The following is a 16,139-nucleotide window of genomic DNA, read 5'->3' on the forward strand; positions in this document are numbered from 1 at the left end:
AAGTCCCTTCATGGTTGCAGTTTGCGTCCTAACTGTCTAGAGATGTAAAGAAAATTTTATTCAAAAGTAGGCCGGTTAGCTCAGCTGGTTAGAGCATGGTGCTAATAACGCCAAGGTCATGGGTTCAATCCCCATACTGGCCAATAGCATTAACACTTTAGGTTCTCTCTGTTAATGCATCAGACAGAAACAAACAATACTATCAATGGGTACTTCAGAAATTTGCCGTTGATTTTAGGCTACCAATAACACCATGATCATTCATTCTCTCTTCAAACAGTCTCATGTTTAGTCCAACTTTTACTTTTGACCTTAGCCTAACATAAAGGTCAAAAGAGTGAGAAATGGCAAGGACCTTTAATAGCAGCTGCTCTTTGACCATGTGGCCTAATGGACAACGCGTCTGACTTCAAATGAGAAGATTCAGGATTCGAGCCCCTTCATGGTTGGATGTTGCATCCTACGCGTTGCGGAATCAGTTTTGCTCGAAGGAACCAAGAAAGCATCTTTATTGGTGCAACACTTAAACCTACAGTGGTCAGCTGTAGGTTAGGGTGGTGATGCAAAGCTTGAGAAAATCATGATGCAAAATCTATTTTCTCTGTTTTGCTATTTCTCCTCCATAGAAGGTGGAGGCGATCACATCAAGCTAAACATGGAAAATAGGTCGAGTCGGTTTGTTCTGTCTCTCCTTCATTCTAAAGGAAATTTTATTTAAAAGTCAGCTGGTTAGTTTGGCTGGTTATAGCATAGTGCTAATAACGCCAAGGTCATGGGTTCAATCCCCATACTGGCCAATAGCATTAACACTTTAGGTTCTCTCTGTTAATGCATCAGACAGAAACAAACAATACTATCAATGGGTACTTCAGACATTTGTCGTTGATGGTAGGCTACCAATAAAACCATGATCATTCATTCTCTCTTCAAGCAGTGTCATGTTTAGTCCAACTTGTACTTTTGACCTTAGCCTAACATAAAGGTCAAAACGGTGAGAAATGAGAATGACCTTTGACATCAGGTGCTCTGTGACCATGTGGCCTAATGGACAAGGCGTCTGACTTCGAATCAGAAGATTGAGGGTTCGAGTCCCTTCGTGGTTGGATGTTGTATCCTGCGTGTTGCTGAAGCAGTTGTGCTTGAAGGAACCAAGAAAGCATCTTTATTGGTGCAACACTTAAACCTACAGTGGTCAGCTGTAGGTTAGGGTGGTGATGCAAAGCTTGAGAAAATCATGATGCAAAATCTATTTTCTCTGTTTTGCTATTTCTCCTCCATAGAAGGTGGAGGCAATCACATCAAGCTAAACATGGAAAAAAGGATCCAACTTGTCCAACTTGTGCTTTTGACCTTAGCCTAGCATAAAGCCCCAAGCCTCAAGTCCCTTCATGATTGCAGTTTGCGTCCTAACTGCCTCCAGATGTAAAGAAAATTTTATTCAAAAGTAGGCCGGTTAGCTCAGCTGGTTAGAGTGTGGTGCTAATAACGCCAAGGTCATGGGTTCGATCCCCATACTGGCCAATAGCATTAACACTTCGGGCTCTCTCTGTTAATGCATCAGATAGAAACAACCAATACTATCAATGGGTACTTCAGAAATTTGTTGTAGATGGTAGGCTACCAATAAAACCATGATCATTCATTCTCTCTTCAACAAGTCTTGAAATGTAGAATATCAGATTTTAAGACCATGTGGCCTAATGGACAAGGTTTGAGTCCCTTCATAGTTGGATGTTGCATCCTTTCCATCTGATGTATTTGAAGGAATCACACATGAAGTGTCTTTATGGCTTTAGTTGGCGTCACTGCACAAAATATGAGACGGCTGCAATGTGCTTGTTGAAGCATCAAAGAAACAACCTTTACAGGCCCGTTGGCTCAGCTGGTCAGAGCGTGGTGCTTATCATTTTTAGAGCGTTTGGAACATTTTTCAATCCTTGCTTTCTCCTCTCTTAAATCGTCCCTCTCTCTCACATGTTCCTCCCTCCACTCTGTGCATGCTCTTACATGTCTTGCTCTGTGCATGCTTTTACATGCCATGCGCATTCTGATCAGAATTCGATGCACCCCAAATTATTTCTAGCAGCTACGGTTACTCATGAGTCACATCCTTTGTGGAGAGCACTGTTAAAACTGGCTTTCCACTCATACAGAGAGCAGTAAGCACTCTTCTCTGTGACACATGGAGGAATTGCAGATCGTTTTTCATCCTTAGTCAATCTCTGGGATAAGAAAGGAAGCTTAATTCTTGGATAAACATCCCTGACCAAAGTGAAAGGCTCTGTTTTACTTCTTTCACAAACTGAAGACCTTTATTATTGATGTTTGAATCGAGGTTTGCTTAGAGCCATTTTAGTGCTATTTGTAATGCTTCTTGTGATAAACAGCTGTATTTCAGATTTTTATTGTGTGATATATAATCCTACGATACAATAGTCAGCATATGTTTGTTTATCTGGCATCAGGAATGTGCAGATGACTGTTTCTTAGTTAATTCTCCGCCAGGTGAACAGAGTGCTTTTGAAAAATTATTTTAAAAATAATTTAATTATCTGTATGGTTAACTCCAACAGTTAACCAACAACAATGTTCTCAACACATTTTAACAACTGAACAGCTTTAAGACTTTCTTTCCCTCTTCTATTCCACTTTCCGCACTTATTTCTCCAATGTCATCTCTCACCGTGTGTGTATTGCACTGACTGACTCAAGTTGCAATGATTGGTTGAGTAGCGTCACATGACCAGTGACATAAAGGCTAGAAATGCTGCACATCTTAAAATTGAAATACTCCATCAAACTTTAATCATTCTCAATTTCTGGATACAGACCATAGTCCACTTTTTAGAAAAAATCTGAATGGAATAATGCTTTCTCTTATCATTGGTTAACACACTACCATGTCTTTCAGGTTCTGATCCCTCTGACTGATGCTGACACACCCACATAAAGACACATAAACCAGCCACTCCCGGAAACAAAAACCTGCAGTGATCAGACGTCGTCTTCCAAGTAGAAATGAAACTGACTGTCACTCTGACAACTGACTGTTGTTTTTTAGACACACAATAAGAGATAACAAGATTTGTAAATTATACAAGATCTGCAAAATATCATAACAACACAAAGAAACACAAGAGGACACAAAGAGGTAAGAAACCCAGAGCAGTCCACAACTGTTTTACTGTTTTTACCGAGTAATAGTCTGTGTAGGGAAATGCCTGTTCCGCTTTCCTTTTGCATAATGTAGTTGAGGTAACAATTAGAAACTTAATCATTCCAGTGGTCAGGCTAATAACCAGCGTGCGGCATATAAAATGACAGTCAGGGGGGTCAACTTTTTCTCCAGGGCGAAAGGGAACCCAGTAGAGTGCAGATCCTTCAGTGAATTGTTGAAGTTTGTTCAGTATCTTGCTTGTTTAACTAAGGCTCTCAAATAAATGAAGTGGAGTAAGTGCATTTTTTTACAGTAGAGTGGAAGCATAAAGTCGCATAAAATGGAAATACTCAACACCTTAAAATGATACTTGAATTCCTGAGTATAAAAAAAAAAGACTATTATAAAAACTAATGTCAAAAAGGTAAAAGACTAACTAAACCACCACAGACATAAAAAGACTAAAATGAAATAATGAACTATATTGATGCCAAAATGTATCTCTACAACAACGAATCCTCCATTGTCTCACTGCTCATGAGCACTAGTGTTTGCTAACATTAGATAATGTATGGCATTTTGTATGGATAATGAAATGCAAAGCCTACATTGTGAAAGGCTAACATTAGTTAGCTAAACTGTAACTTAAAGCTAAAGTTAGGAACTAACTAACAGTAGCATGAATGTGAAACTCTGGAAAGAAAAGACTGGCAAAGGTGTGTCACACTTGAATCAATGGAAGTATTACCTAGAGGTGAAAATCACAATAGTGTTACAACCGTCTCTAAGCAGGCCTCTCTCGCTGCAGGAGTCTGATGGGTGGAGTCTGGTTGTCAGAGAGATTCAGCTCACCTGATCTGGCTGCATTACATAAGCTAAATATAAATTTCATGTATGTGCATTTAAAAAATATTTTTAGTTATAACTCCTGTCGTCTTCCCTACTTTGTCACAACCAGACCGGATGTGACAAAGGGGGGGGGGATTGGGGGCTTGTCAGGGATGAAATAGTTTGGTGAGATGAAGTTTAGCCTTTATGGTAATCTTGTCGTAATTTGGCCCGATTTAGTTTGTGTTGTGCTAGCTCCTGTGACAATGGGGGTTTGTCGGTTAGTATGTGGACATTTGGTCCTTTGGTATGTTTTTGAAACCGCAGACTCTGCCTACTTGTTAAGATTAATCTGGGAAGTATCATATGTGAATGTAGTGTTTTTCTTTTTTTTCTTTTTTTTTGGGGGGGGGACAATAGTCTAGATATTCTAAATATTCTAAAATTTGGTATGTGTTACTACATTGTGTATTTTGGTTTGGGAGTTGAGTTAAATGTAGTAGAGTGGTGCCATATTTCAGTGCTTAAATAGAATAATAGTTTCAGAAAATGTTAACACTCAAGTTAATTACAAAATGCATTAAAGTTGCACTTACTTTCAGCACTAGCACTAAATGTAGCCACTTAAATCTCTGAGTATTGTTTCATGTGCTGCAAGACTAAGAAAGGAGTTGATTAGACAGAGTTGTGACTGTGCATCATTACTCCTCAAATGAAACTGATATTGTTGTCAGGGGTAACAACAGTATCTATGATCTAGAGTAATCCAGAAAAGGCATTGGCAGGGAAATTTTGTATGCTATTTATGGAAATTTGCCAGTTGTATGCAACAGTGTTTCTGCACAGCTGTAATGATTATGCAATCCCACTTGTGTAATACACCACAAAATTACATTGATACATATTTTTCTTAAAGCCACAAATAATAAAACAAAATTAATAGTCAGCTGCCAATTTACTGTGGCTATAGAGCTGATGAAGTAAAGTACAGTCAAATCACTTTGGATTTTGATTGAGATTAAATCATTTTCTCCTCCAGAACAAAACTTAAATCTGTGGTGAACAAGGAAATCATGGCATTTAATCCTCCCTAACAAATGCCACTCCTAAACAAATGCACAAGCAGTGAGGTAAAACCAAAATAACAGGTTTTACAAGGCTCATAAAATGCTTTTTGGTTTTTTTTTAAAACAAGGTTATCTTACTATGTGTAATTCCGCCAGAGCCCAGGCAGACAGAAGTGTTTTTCTTGTTACTGATATATTTGGAGACTTCCTACCAAATCTACCGTGACAACTGAACACAGTATAACCATGTTAGCTCAATACAAACATTAGCATGCACAGCATGTTAAATGACATTTTACCAAAGTAAAATAAATGAAATTGGTCTGTCTTACAAAGGTATGGAATGATGTGTGTGTCCAGTATCAGTATTTACAGAATCATCCTGCTCCTTCTAGGAGATAATGAAAGAAAGTCAAGAAGGCCAGTCCACACCCTCATGACAGAGCAAAGATGGATGCCAAGCTGCAGAGGCAAGATAGTTGTTCAAGCCATCTCTCTATGATGAGCAACATGTCTAAAGAGGAGCCTCCATTTTTCGGCAACGAGAAAAGGTATGCTTAAAATTAATGTCATTATTTATCCCCTATACCATATTTCAAGAGCAGGTATGCTCTTTGAATTTATTCAGGCCCCATTTCTCTTTCATTTTCACTTGCAACACAGTGATTTCCATTTAGGCCTGTGAGAGCAGAACTTCACTCACCATCCTCCTAGTTGTGTCCATCCTGGTCTTAAGTGGGGGCGGGATTCTCACCATCCTCTCTTTGTAATTCTTGTTGGGGTTAGGGTTATAATCATACTACCGTCAAATCAATATAACAAATACAATGTGTATCATCAGCAATAAGATCAACAACACAAATCACCCCAGATCATACACTCAGCTGTAAACCTGCTTATTCATCCTGTTATCCAATCAGCCAATCACGTGACAGCGGTGCAATGCATAAAATCTTCCAGATATCGGTCAGGAGCTTTAGTTTCAGGTTCACACACATCATCCTTGAGTTTTTATTCAGAATGGTGCCAAAAACAAAAAAGGAGGAGAATGCCTTGTGTCAACAGTCCAGGCCGGTGGTGGTCTGAAGGTGTGGGGAGTGTTTCCATGGCAAACTTTGGGCCCTTGAATATTCAGTCATTTGAATGCCACAGCTTGAGTATTGTTGCAGACCATGTGTATCCCTTTATGGCCACAATTTACCATCTTCTAATGATCACTTCCAGCATCATAATGCGCCATTTCATAAAGCAAAAGTTGTCTCACACTGGTTTCATGAACATGACAAAGGATTCACCTTTGGGATGTGGTATAACAGGAAATTGGCAGCATGAATGTGCAGCTGACAGATTTTCACAACTGATGTTATGTAATCATGTCAACATGAACCACAATCTCAAATTAATGTTTCCAACATCCATTCATGAAGAATTGAAGCTGTTTGATAGCAAAGGGAAACCCTACCCAGAATTAGTAGTGGTTTTCCTAATAGAGTGCTCAGTGAGTGTATAACAATGACATGGTTACATATTTTTAATATGCAATGGTGACTTGTTCTGGTTTCTTGCACCACATAATCTAAAAGAACAAATATCCATGTTGGCATAGAACCTTCTCAAGCACAAGTCGGCAACACCGGCTCCAGTTTAATGGCCACAAGTTTACCTAACCCTGTAACCCTGTAACCCTGTGTGTAACCACAGACCTTGAAATCACAAACAGATTGAGAAGTCAAAACAACTAAAAACACAAGAATTGACTAACAACCTTAAACCTTCAAAAACAACCTGGTGTGCAAACAGTTCATTTCCGTAATTACTTACCACAATAGACCCACACTCAAGTAGCCCACTCCAAATTACTTATTACATAAATAATCATAAAAGGGACAAATGTAAATCCCTGTTAACCCTATAAAAACACATTAAATAGCACCCTATACAGATGATTTGATGTAACTGTAACAATTTTCTGTAAGGCATAAAAGCATTCTGGGTTATGAGTGTACATCCGGCGTAACACCAGTTTACAGCTCTAACATTTCATAATTTGTACTGTTTCACTTCCAGGAGCTCTCCATGTGCTGAGACAGACAGGATGGATGGAAACTACAAGAATAAACCTACAACACCGACTTGTGTGCCACTGAAGAGTGATGGGTCAATGCCCCGGAGTGTCAATTATAACTCTGGAGATGAAGAAGCAAGGTAAGAGTTTTTGTCCACTCTTAACTAAGATGAGACACAAAATCTAGATATGTCCACCTATTTTATTTTTGTACTTTAATGAATAGACACAAAGCATTTATTGTATATGCATGCATGTGTGTTGACTGATTATCACGCAGCTGAACCAAATGTTAGTTTTCATTAGTCACAACAATGAGTTTTAACTGTATTTATTGCCACAGACTGAGCAAAATTCTACAATATATTAGATCAAATATATTTTTTAGAAACAATATAATTTGCTATAATTAAGTGTATTTCTTATTTTTTGTTTACAGGAAAGTGGTACCAGTCCCAACACAGTCCCCTGCTGGTGGGCCACAGGTATGTTACAGCTGTTTTATCTTAATTATAGTCGTTTCTGTTTGGAAAGTAATTGCTGTCAAAATATCCAACATTGATTTTCCACTTATTAAACCTTCTTGGTGTACAGGCAGAGTATGACCTCAGTCTCCCCCCACTGATCGAGGACTGGACCAAAGAACACGTCAAAGACTGGCTGATCATTAGACTTAGAGTACCACAGAAAATTGCACAAAATCTTTATGAGCAAGAGTTTTCAGGAGCTTGCTTGGTCTCCTATGACAAAAACGACTTGTTAGAACTGGGTGTTCCACGAGCTCCAGCAATACTAATAATACGACAGGTTGAGAAGCTCAGGAGACATTTGGAGACTTTTGAGCCATGTGTGAGAACACCAAAGAGCCATTATGAACTCAGCAAACGTGAACTTGGTAAAAGGACAGAGATGGAGGTTGTGTCAGGAAATATGGATGAATCTATAGAAACTGAAACGGTGTCATCAGATTCAGGAATTCAAAGTCTAAGCTCCCTGCAGATGTTGCAGATGGCAAGAAACAGAATAAAATCTTTAATAGGTCAGAAGACAACAAATGACACACAATTACATGCTGAAATTACTGACAGTGCAACATTTCTACAATTAAAGAGGCCAATATGTCAGATCAGGCCCTTTGATAAAAGAAACTCCAACATCTTCTACAAAGAAAATTACATTCTTCCTCCTGTAGCCGGTCCAAGTGATCTCCTTGACCCTGTGCATGAGTACCAGTTTCTGCCTACTGCAAATGAAGCCAGTGAAAGAGAGATCCTTTATGAATTCACAAAAGAAGTATTCAGTTTTGCTGCGAGCTGCATGAATTCACGAACAAATGGCACAATTCATTTTGGAGTGCACAACCAGCCAGGACAGGGACACAGTAAAGTAGTTGGACACAAGATCACCTCTTTCGAGAAGTATAGTGAGGTGTTTGAATCATGTCTGAGTGAATACTTTGAAGAAAAGCATGTAAATGCTGCCAGAATGTGCATCAGGCCTCCAAATTTTATACAAGTTCTCTGCGAAGATGGAACAACTTCAAACAAATGGGTGATTGAGGTTGATGTAGTTCCAACATATTCAGAGACACAAGATCATATTTTCTATACCATGCTGAGTATTGCATCAGCAGAAAAAACGCAACAATGCAAAACTGAATGTCTCTTTGTGCGGGATGGCCTGAGGTCAATCAACATTTTAGCAGATACAAATCCTCGAATATTTCAAGAGAAGATAAAAGATTTGGCTGATAAAGTCCAGTGTTGGGCTTCAGCACGAAAGGCAGCAGAGGAAAAGGAAGAAAAACAACCCTCCGAAGGCCATCAGGGCCAAAGGTTAAAACAGCTGATAACTTGTGGAAGAGATGCATTCGAGAATTCCCTTCAAGTTATTGTTGTCACAGACAAATGTCATTCAAGCCAACTGGAGCACTTGGATTTTCTGAAAGAGATTAAGTTGTTTGCAGTACTTGATTTTGATCCAGAATCTGATGTAAATGGAACATGCAATTTTTACAGAAGAGATCGCATAGCCAATCTGCACTACCCATACATGTACACTACTCAGGACAGTGTTTCTGCAGTCATTGGAAAACTGAACTTGTTTAAACAAACAAGTTGGATTTTCTGCAATGGACGTGCGGATGAAGAGTGTGAAACAGACAAGCCACTAACACAAAGCGAATGGCTTAAAAAACGCTCTGGTGATGTTAACAACATGGTTTCATATCTTTGCAACCCAGATTTGCTTTCCAAAGATAGACTTGTGGTATTCATTCTTCACTCAGCAGTAACTGACATCTCAAGCCCTATTTTGGAGACCTTCTGTGCAATCTATCGCACGCTGGAAGGGGTTGACAATATGTTGTGCATCTGCAAAGACTCCAGTGTATTCAGGGACTGGCAGCAGCTGATTGAGAGTCGCTGTAGAGAGGACATCACTTGTAAATGCATCTATGAACTGAGTCTGAATGAAATATCAAGCACCATCAAAAAACTTAGAGGACCCCAAACACAATCTTCCAGGAGATTCTTGCCATCCACAGGCTCCAGCTCTGTCCTGCTGGCAAAAAAAGATGAAGAGCTTATGACTGTTTTGGATATCTTATGTGAAAATGAATGCCAAAACACAGAAATCGAAACAAATGATTCCTTTAAAGAGTTCAAAACGAAGACAGAGGAGGACTTTTACAGAGGAGGGCAAGTCTCATGGTGGAACTTTTACCTTTCTGAGATGAAAGGCAGCCTGCCATTCATCAAACGAGACAAATTCGATGAGCTATGTGATCTGATCACACCTGTGAACGGCTACACATCTCCATGTGTTATGATCAATCTCTTCCATCACCCCGGATGTGGGGGAACAACTCTAGCAATGCATGTTCTTTGGAGCTTGAGGCATAAATTCAGATGCGCTGTTGTTAAAAACGACATTGCGACAAATAATGAAGTTGCAGCCCAAGTCATGAAACTGCTGACATATGGCAAACAGGAGCAGTCAGGATACACACCTGTTCTCCTCTTGCTGGACAACTGGGATGATGTAGACGACCTAAAGCAGTGCATCCTTGCCAGTGATAGGAAGCGACATAACAGTGTAATGGTAATCATTCTGAACTGTGAGAGAACCCAGTTCCCTGATGATAGCTCCAAGAAGAGTCGCATTGCAAATGTGTTCATCACCAACAATCTGTCAAAGAAAGAGCAGAGTTTGTTTTCTGAGAAGCTTCAACAACTCAAGGACTACCATAAAAAGCCAGACACTTTCTATGCTTTCATGATCATGACAAATAATTTCAGTGAGACTTACATCATGAACCTGGTGAGCAACATTGTTAAACATCTTGACACCACTACCTCTCAAGGTAGGCTCTTCTCCTTCTTGGCTTTACTAAACACCTACATCAATGGATCCTACATGTCACTCTCTTTGTGTGAAGAGTTAGTGGGGATAAGGAACGCTCTGTGGAAGCAAGGAACTCTCGATGATGAAATGAATCCCTATTCCACACTGATGATCACTTTCACTGTCGAAGAAGATGGCACCTATCAAGCAGTACGATTCTTACACCAAATGATTGCTAAGAAGTGTCTTGAAGTTCTTCAGAAATACAAACTTTCTCTGGCTGAGATAACTACTAATGTTTTGCACTGTGACAAACTCTACAAATCACGCATGGGAAAGGGGATCCTGGTCCAAAACATCCACAGCATGCTCATCACACGTCACAGAAAAGTACAAGGAGATGACAAAGACACTTTGTTTTCTCCATTGATTGAAGACATACATGAGAAGGAAGGACCTGACAAAATCAAAGAAGTCTTAGAAAGAGCCACAGAGAGGTTTGACAGAAGTGCAACAATGCCACAAGCATTGGCAAGACATCTCTGCTTGAAAGAAAGAGACTTTAAATCTGCCCTCAAGTGGGCTTTGGATGCACAAGGGAAGAATTCAAATTCCTACATTGCAGATACAGTCGGACAAGTGTACAAGAGCCACCTCAAAAAGGAAATTGAAGATTCTAAGGATCTCACTCCCGAAGCACTTGACAAATGCCTCACATTAGGATTCAAGGCTGTAAAGGCATTCCAGGATTCACAGGAGCTAGCCAAGAAAGATGAACAAGTAGATCCGTTTGATCTTCGCAACAAAAGGAAATCAAAGTCCTACAATACATCAGGCTATGTTGGAGAGACAGAAGTCATGCTGATCCTTCTTGATGTCATTAAAGATCTTCCTCTTTTTGGCGTCAGTGACAGACATAAAAGAGATAAAATGCTGCAGTTTCTTAGAGATCGCCACCCAGTGAGCAGTTTACGTGATCACAACGACACGACTGTTAACCAGTTTGTGGATGTCCTGGCAGAACATGAGAGATTTCTGATGTCCTTGAAGACAAGGCTGAAGGAAATTTTCTTTTTTTTTGAGACCTATTTCCATTACCTAAAGCCTAGGTCAACGGAAAGGGAAGCATCTGATGAAAGACACAAACGAAAGGTGTCTGAGTACTTCAAAAAGTATATTGAAATATTCAGTTACTCGGAAGAGGAGAAAGCATCTGAAATAGCCAGTAAACCCAAACTGAGTCTCCATCAGACAATAGTGGACCATAGGAACACTCTGGAACTAGAGCGAGCAGACTCATTTGCTGGACTCCTGCAGTGGTTGAATGACAAGAGTGGAACGGAAATGGAGCACATTCTCAGAAAATGGCAGTTTATATTTGAAAACTCAACCAGAAGAAGTGTTAACGATACAGTCAACTTCATTCTGGCAAACATAATTCTGCACAAATTCAAGCCCTCTTCCACATTGCTGAAAAAATATGAAGTCTTGGTTGACCTTCTGAATGAGGAACTGCAAAAGGAGGGTACTCATTCAAAACAGACAGAGCTGTACTACCTCTCCATGCTGCTCATGTGGCCTACACAAAACCGAAGGCTTGAAAACTCTTCAACATATCAAAATATCTCCCTGTACGTCACATCAGCCAAGAAATCTTTTCATCGACGCTTCGCTTTCATGTTTCCAGCAAGAAGTTCTATTGCTCATTTCTTTCTTGGGAAATCCAGTGGACTCAAGCGAATAGTTTCCAAAGTGGAGCTCGATAGAATTTTGATCAGTGTTTCAGGGAAAAGTCAATCTCGTACCCTGCACCATCTCTGGCAGAGTGGTGCAGCATGGAACGAGCCAGAGGTCCAGAGTAAGCTATTGAGGGTTAAAGGGAAATCAGAAAATGGTGACATTTATGTCAACTATGGTGGAAACCTAAAAATGCCGGTGCGTCCCGTCTACCTGGGTGATATCCGCAGCGGATACAGTCGGGAAGACGTATCCTTCTACCTTGGATTCACCATGGAAGGTCCTGTGGCCTATAATATTAAGTACGAAATTGACCAATGAGAAAATTTTAACTGGCAGATGTGAATAGTTGTTTACTCGCACAAATTTACATAAAGAATAAAGAATAAGAGCCATGTTAAAAACTCCAAGGAATTGGTAAAACCATGTCATGATTATGAGCTCATTTTATAGTACCATGAACATATGGACATAAAAGCAGTGAATATTACAGATTGTAAACCTACACTCATAATCTTGTAGACCAAAAGTCATTAAAAAAAAAAGGAGTTGCATGATCTTCCAAACTAATAAGTGCAACCTTGGGTTTGTATTATTTGTCTTTGGTGGCATGATAGTGATATTTTCCACAGTTATAAAATGGATTACCAGCTAAGAGGCTAACACTGAACATTGAGGGTGACCAGCTGTGCGTTACCCTGACTGCCTTTTTTTCATGGCGTCCAAATGTTTTGGGATTGTAACATTTTAGTTTATTTTCATTACAGAGTTAAACATTACATCAAACAATGCTTAGTTGATAATAGATACACTGCACATTTGATTTTTTTTTTTTTTTTTGTCATTTTATATTCTTGTATCATTTTAACAGTTTTGGAAAAGTGGCCACACATTTAACATAAGTTATTCTATTACTTTCAGTTAGTCTGTGACGCAGATGCTGGCCACATAAGAGAAACTAGTTCCAGGTACTAGTCGGTCTATCACTGACATTGTTGTGTGATATTCAAGGTCATTTTTTAAATAATTTTTTACTGCATTATATTTGCCATTGAGAAAAACATTTTTTAACATTTAGAATCTGTGTATAGTATTTTCTCAGAGAGTCCTCAATTATGGTCTAATAAGTGTCTTTTACTAAAACTGAGAATAATGTGTTATGGTATTATGTCATGTTTATCTCTGCTGAGTCACAATTTGCTTAATATGTGTTTGATGTTCATTTTTTAAAGATTTTTGGATTTTAAATGGATATTTCTAGAAGTGCTATGTTTAGTGTCAATGATGTACATGTATACATTTGATGCCATGATATGATACAGATACTTAATGTGAAATTAAAATCCTGATATTTGAGCATAAGAAGATCATTTGTTGTAGCATATTACCCGAATACATATCACGCAAATGTCTATGCGTTTCTAGCTATTGATTTCTGCCAGTATGGTTGTAGGCATACAGGACAGTCACAGCTCTCCACCTCCCTCATCCAAAAAGCAGATGAACACCTGCATTGATATTTATGAGGCACCATTTATTCAAACACCCATTATCACAGTATATTGCTCTCTGCAGTTAGCTTGTAATAAAGCCTATTACCATTTTCCTCTTAGAGCGAAAGCTATTGTCAAGGAAAATCTAAGTGTTTCTCAAAGATTTAATACTTCAATGATGTCTCACCGTTCAAAATATGTTTGAATGCTTTTTTAGCTGCAAACAGTTCCAACAATTCCTCCGTGTACTGCCTGGAGTATATTGAATCACTGTAACAAATGTGATATTATATGTTGATTGCTGTGCAGGCTTCTCTTATCAAAATCAATTGGCACAAACAGTTTTTTATTAGGGGGGTGTTCAAAGGCTGCAGTGTTGCCAACTTAATACATTTGTCGCTAGATTTAGAGACTTTTTTTCAAAAAAGCACCTATTGACAAATCTAGTGACTTTTTGGACAAACCTTAGCTACTTTTTTGTAAAAGACAGTCGCCAGTAATGCCCCATGATTGACACACCTCTGTTCAGTGAGTGGCATTTAGACATTCATACATGTGATGTTAGATAGCTAAAGTGGCATGTAATAAATATATTGTGGAAGCAAGAGAAATACCAAATACAAATTTACCTCTAGAGAGTCGTTTTATTACTTTACAGAAAATATAATTTTTCTAAATTGTAGTGATGGCCAGATGACAACTTGTGAAGCTTTGGGGCTTTCTTTCTTAAGATTCAAATTCATGTGCCTTCAAATTTGCAGTCTTGTCTTGCAAAGGCATTGCCATACTTCTGACAAAGGAAGGTAAATAGAGGTTAGGTGTTGTACACTAAGCAGATACTCATTGTAGTGTTGGGGGATGACATTAACTCGTTTGACCACAAGGGGGCACTATGAGACCTAGTGTGAAGTCATGTAGACCACATTTCCACCTCTTTGACTGAGATAACTGTGACAGGAAAACAAAGGACAAAATCACTCAAAGTGAGGTTTAAAGGGGCAGATTGAAGTTGTTGTCAGCTGCATCCTGTGCGTTTTATTTGGGTTCTTAATGTAGAACGTTTCAGTTCAAAATCACACAGATATCAGCCACTGGAGCGTTTTATATGTGGTCCTCTTCACAAAAGGCTTATCAATAGTTCTCAGTACTGTGTTGCATTAATGAGTCATTCAGTCACAACAACAAGACAGGCCACTACACACAGAAATTTATCAAAAACAGTCTCGACAAGCCTTTGGTACCATTTAAAAAAAAAAAAAAAAAAAAAAAAAAACTCATTTAACTCTTTTACGTGTACTTTCTGTAAAAAGAGGCAAAGATTGTCTGATGTTACTATTTTGAATTTACATGACATAAGTGGGGAATAAATTTGGCATAAACAGCATCACTAATCTTGACTTGATCTTATTTTTGTTACACTATGCTGGAGTACAGTTCAAAGATTTAATGTTCAGATGACAAATCTACATTTAAATCCAAGCCAGTTGCGATGTTTATTTCCAGGTGAATCCCGCTCTGGGACACCGTAGTTTTGAGGTGTGTTATAACACTGAGCATGAGGAGTTTAATTTATCTTTATTTTAAGTCATCTCTGACTGGATATTTATAAAATTATATAAGGAGAAGTGCTAATTGCCGTTCCCTTTAGTCCACTTGAAAAAACAAAATTATATACTTTAAATGAGGTGAATAGATAAGATGTCATTAAAATAAAAATATTTTTAATGGTGGAGTCTCATCTTGTTATACAGCCCTGTGTCAAATGATAAAACCTTGTAACCTTTCTTTCAGTTATTTAGTATATATTGTGCATTATGAAATATTCCTCACCATTACCACCTGTAAGAGATGAATTGACTCTTCCAGTGATTGTACAGGACAAATTAAGATAACTGCCAACTGAGTATAGCCTACATGCAAAAAAATACCGATTATGCTGTAAACAGCAAATTGACTGAATGATTACAATAAACTCAATGTTAAAGAAGTGACACCAGTTATCTCTTTACATTACGTATGGGTATGAAATTTGGTCTATTTACAATGCATCAGTATGGGATGTCAGAACCCTGCTTTCATTCCCTCAGTCTGCAACATCACTGTTTACTGTCACCCTGGCAACGGGTTCCGGTTTAGTAGTTAACGTTAGCGTAGCCTGCAGATTAACAATGAACAATTAAATTGTAATATGTAATTTCTTAACAAAACAAATATTAACACCAATAGCCATACTATTAAACACCTTAACCACCTGTCACTTCATATCAACCGTTAATGTAGCGCACGTTACTTATCGCCGATAATTTGAGGAAACAAAACGGCTCATAATAGTTTGCGTGCTCTTACTTTGAAAAGCGGAAATGACGGCGTCAAAAGGCGATCACATGATTTCCGATGCAGGTCAATTTTCGATCAGACCATAGACTATACTATATAAAAAGGTTCAG

At 38.7% G+C, this 16,139-nt stretch overlaps 1 protein-coding gene and 3 non-coding genes across 4 annotated transcripts; all 4 read left to right on the forward strand.

Moving 5' to 3' along the window:
- The first annotated feature begins 69 nt into the window (after positions 1-69).
- trnai-aau (transfer RNA isoleucine (anticodon AAU)) lies at positions 70-143 on the forward strand. Its single transcript has one exon. It is a non-coding gene; the product is annotated as a tRNA-Ile (tRNA).
- Positions 144-1,030: 887 nt separating this feature from the next.
- trnar-ucg (transfer RNA arginine (anticodon UCG)) lies at positions 1,031-1,103 on the forward strand. Its single transcript has one exon. It is a non-coding gene; the product is annotated as a tRNA-Arg (tRNA).
- A 344-nt stretch (positions 1,104-1,447) lies between these two features.
- Positions 1,448-1,521, forward strand: trnai-aau (transfer RNA isoleucine (anticodon AAU)). Its single transcript has one exon. It is a non-coding gene; the product is annotated as a tRNA-Ile (tRNA).
- Positions 1,522-3,001: 1,480 nt separating this feature from the next.
- On the forward strand, positions 3,002-16,139 carry LOC130161962 (sterile alpha motif domain-containing protein 9-like). The gene is made up of 5 exons (XM_056365366.1): positions 3,002-3,151; positions 5,448-5,603; positions 7,120-7,257; positions 7,557-7,602; positions 7,712-16,139. The coding sequence occupies exons 2-5, from the start codon at positions 5,503-5,505 to the stop codon at positions 12,518-12,520; spliced, it is 5,094 nt and encodes a 1,697-aa protein (XP_056221341.1). The 5' UTR covers positions 3,002-3,151; positions 5,448-5,502; the 3' UTR covers positions 12,521-16,139.

This window comes from Seriola aureovittata, chromosome 21 (genome assembly GCF_021018895.1).
Source record: "Seriola aureovittata isolate HTS-2021-v1 ecotype China chromosome 21, ASM2101889v1, whole genome shotgun sequence".
Classification (NCBI taxonomy): domain Eukaryota; kingdom Metazoa; phylum Chordata; class Actinopteri; order Carangiformes; family Carangidae; genus Seriola; species Seriola aureovittata.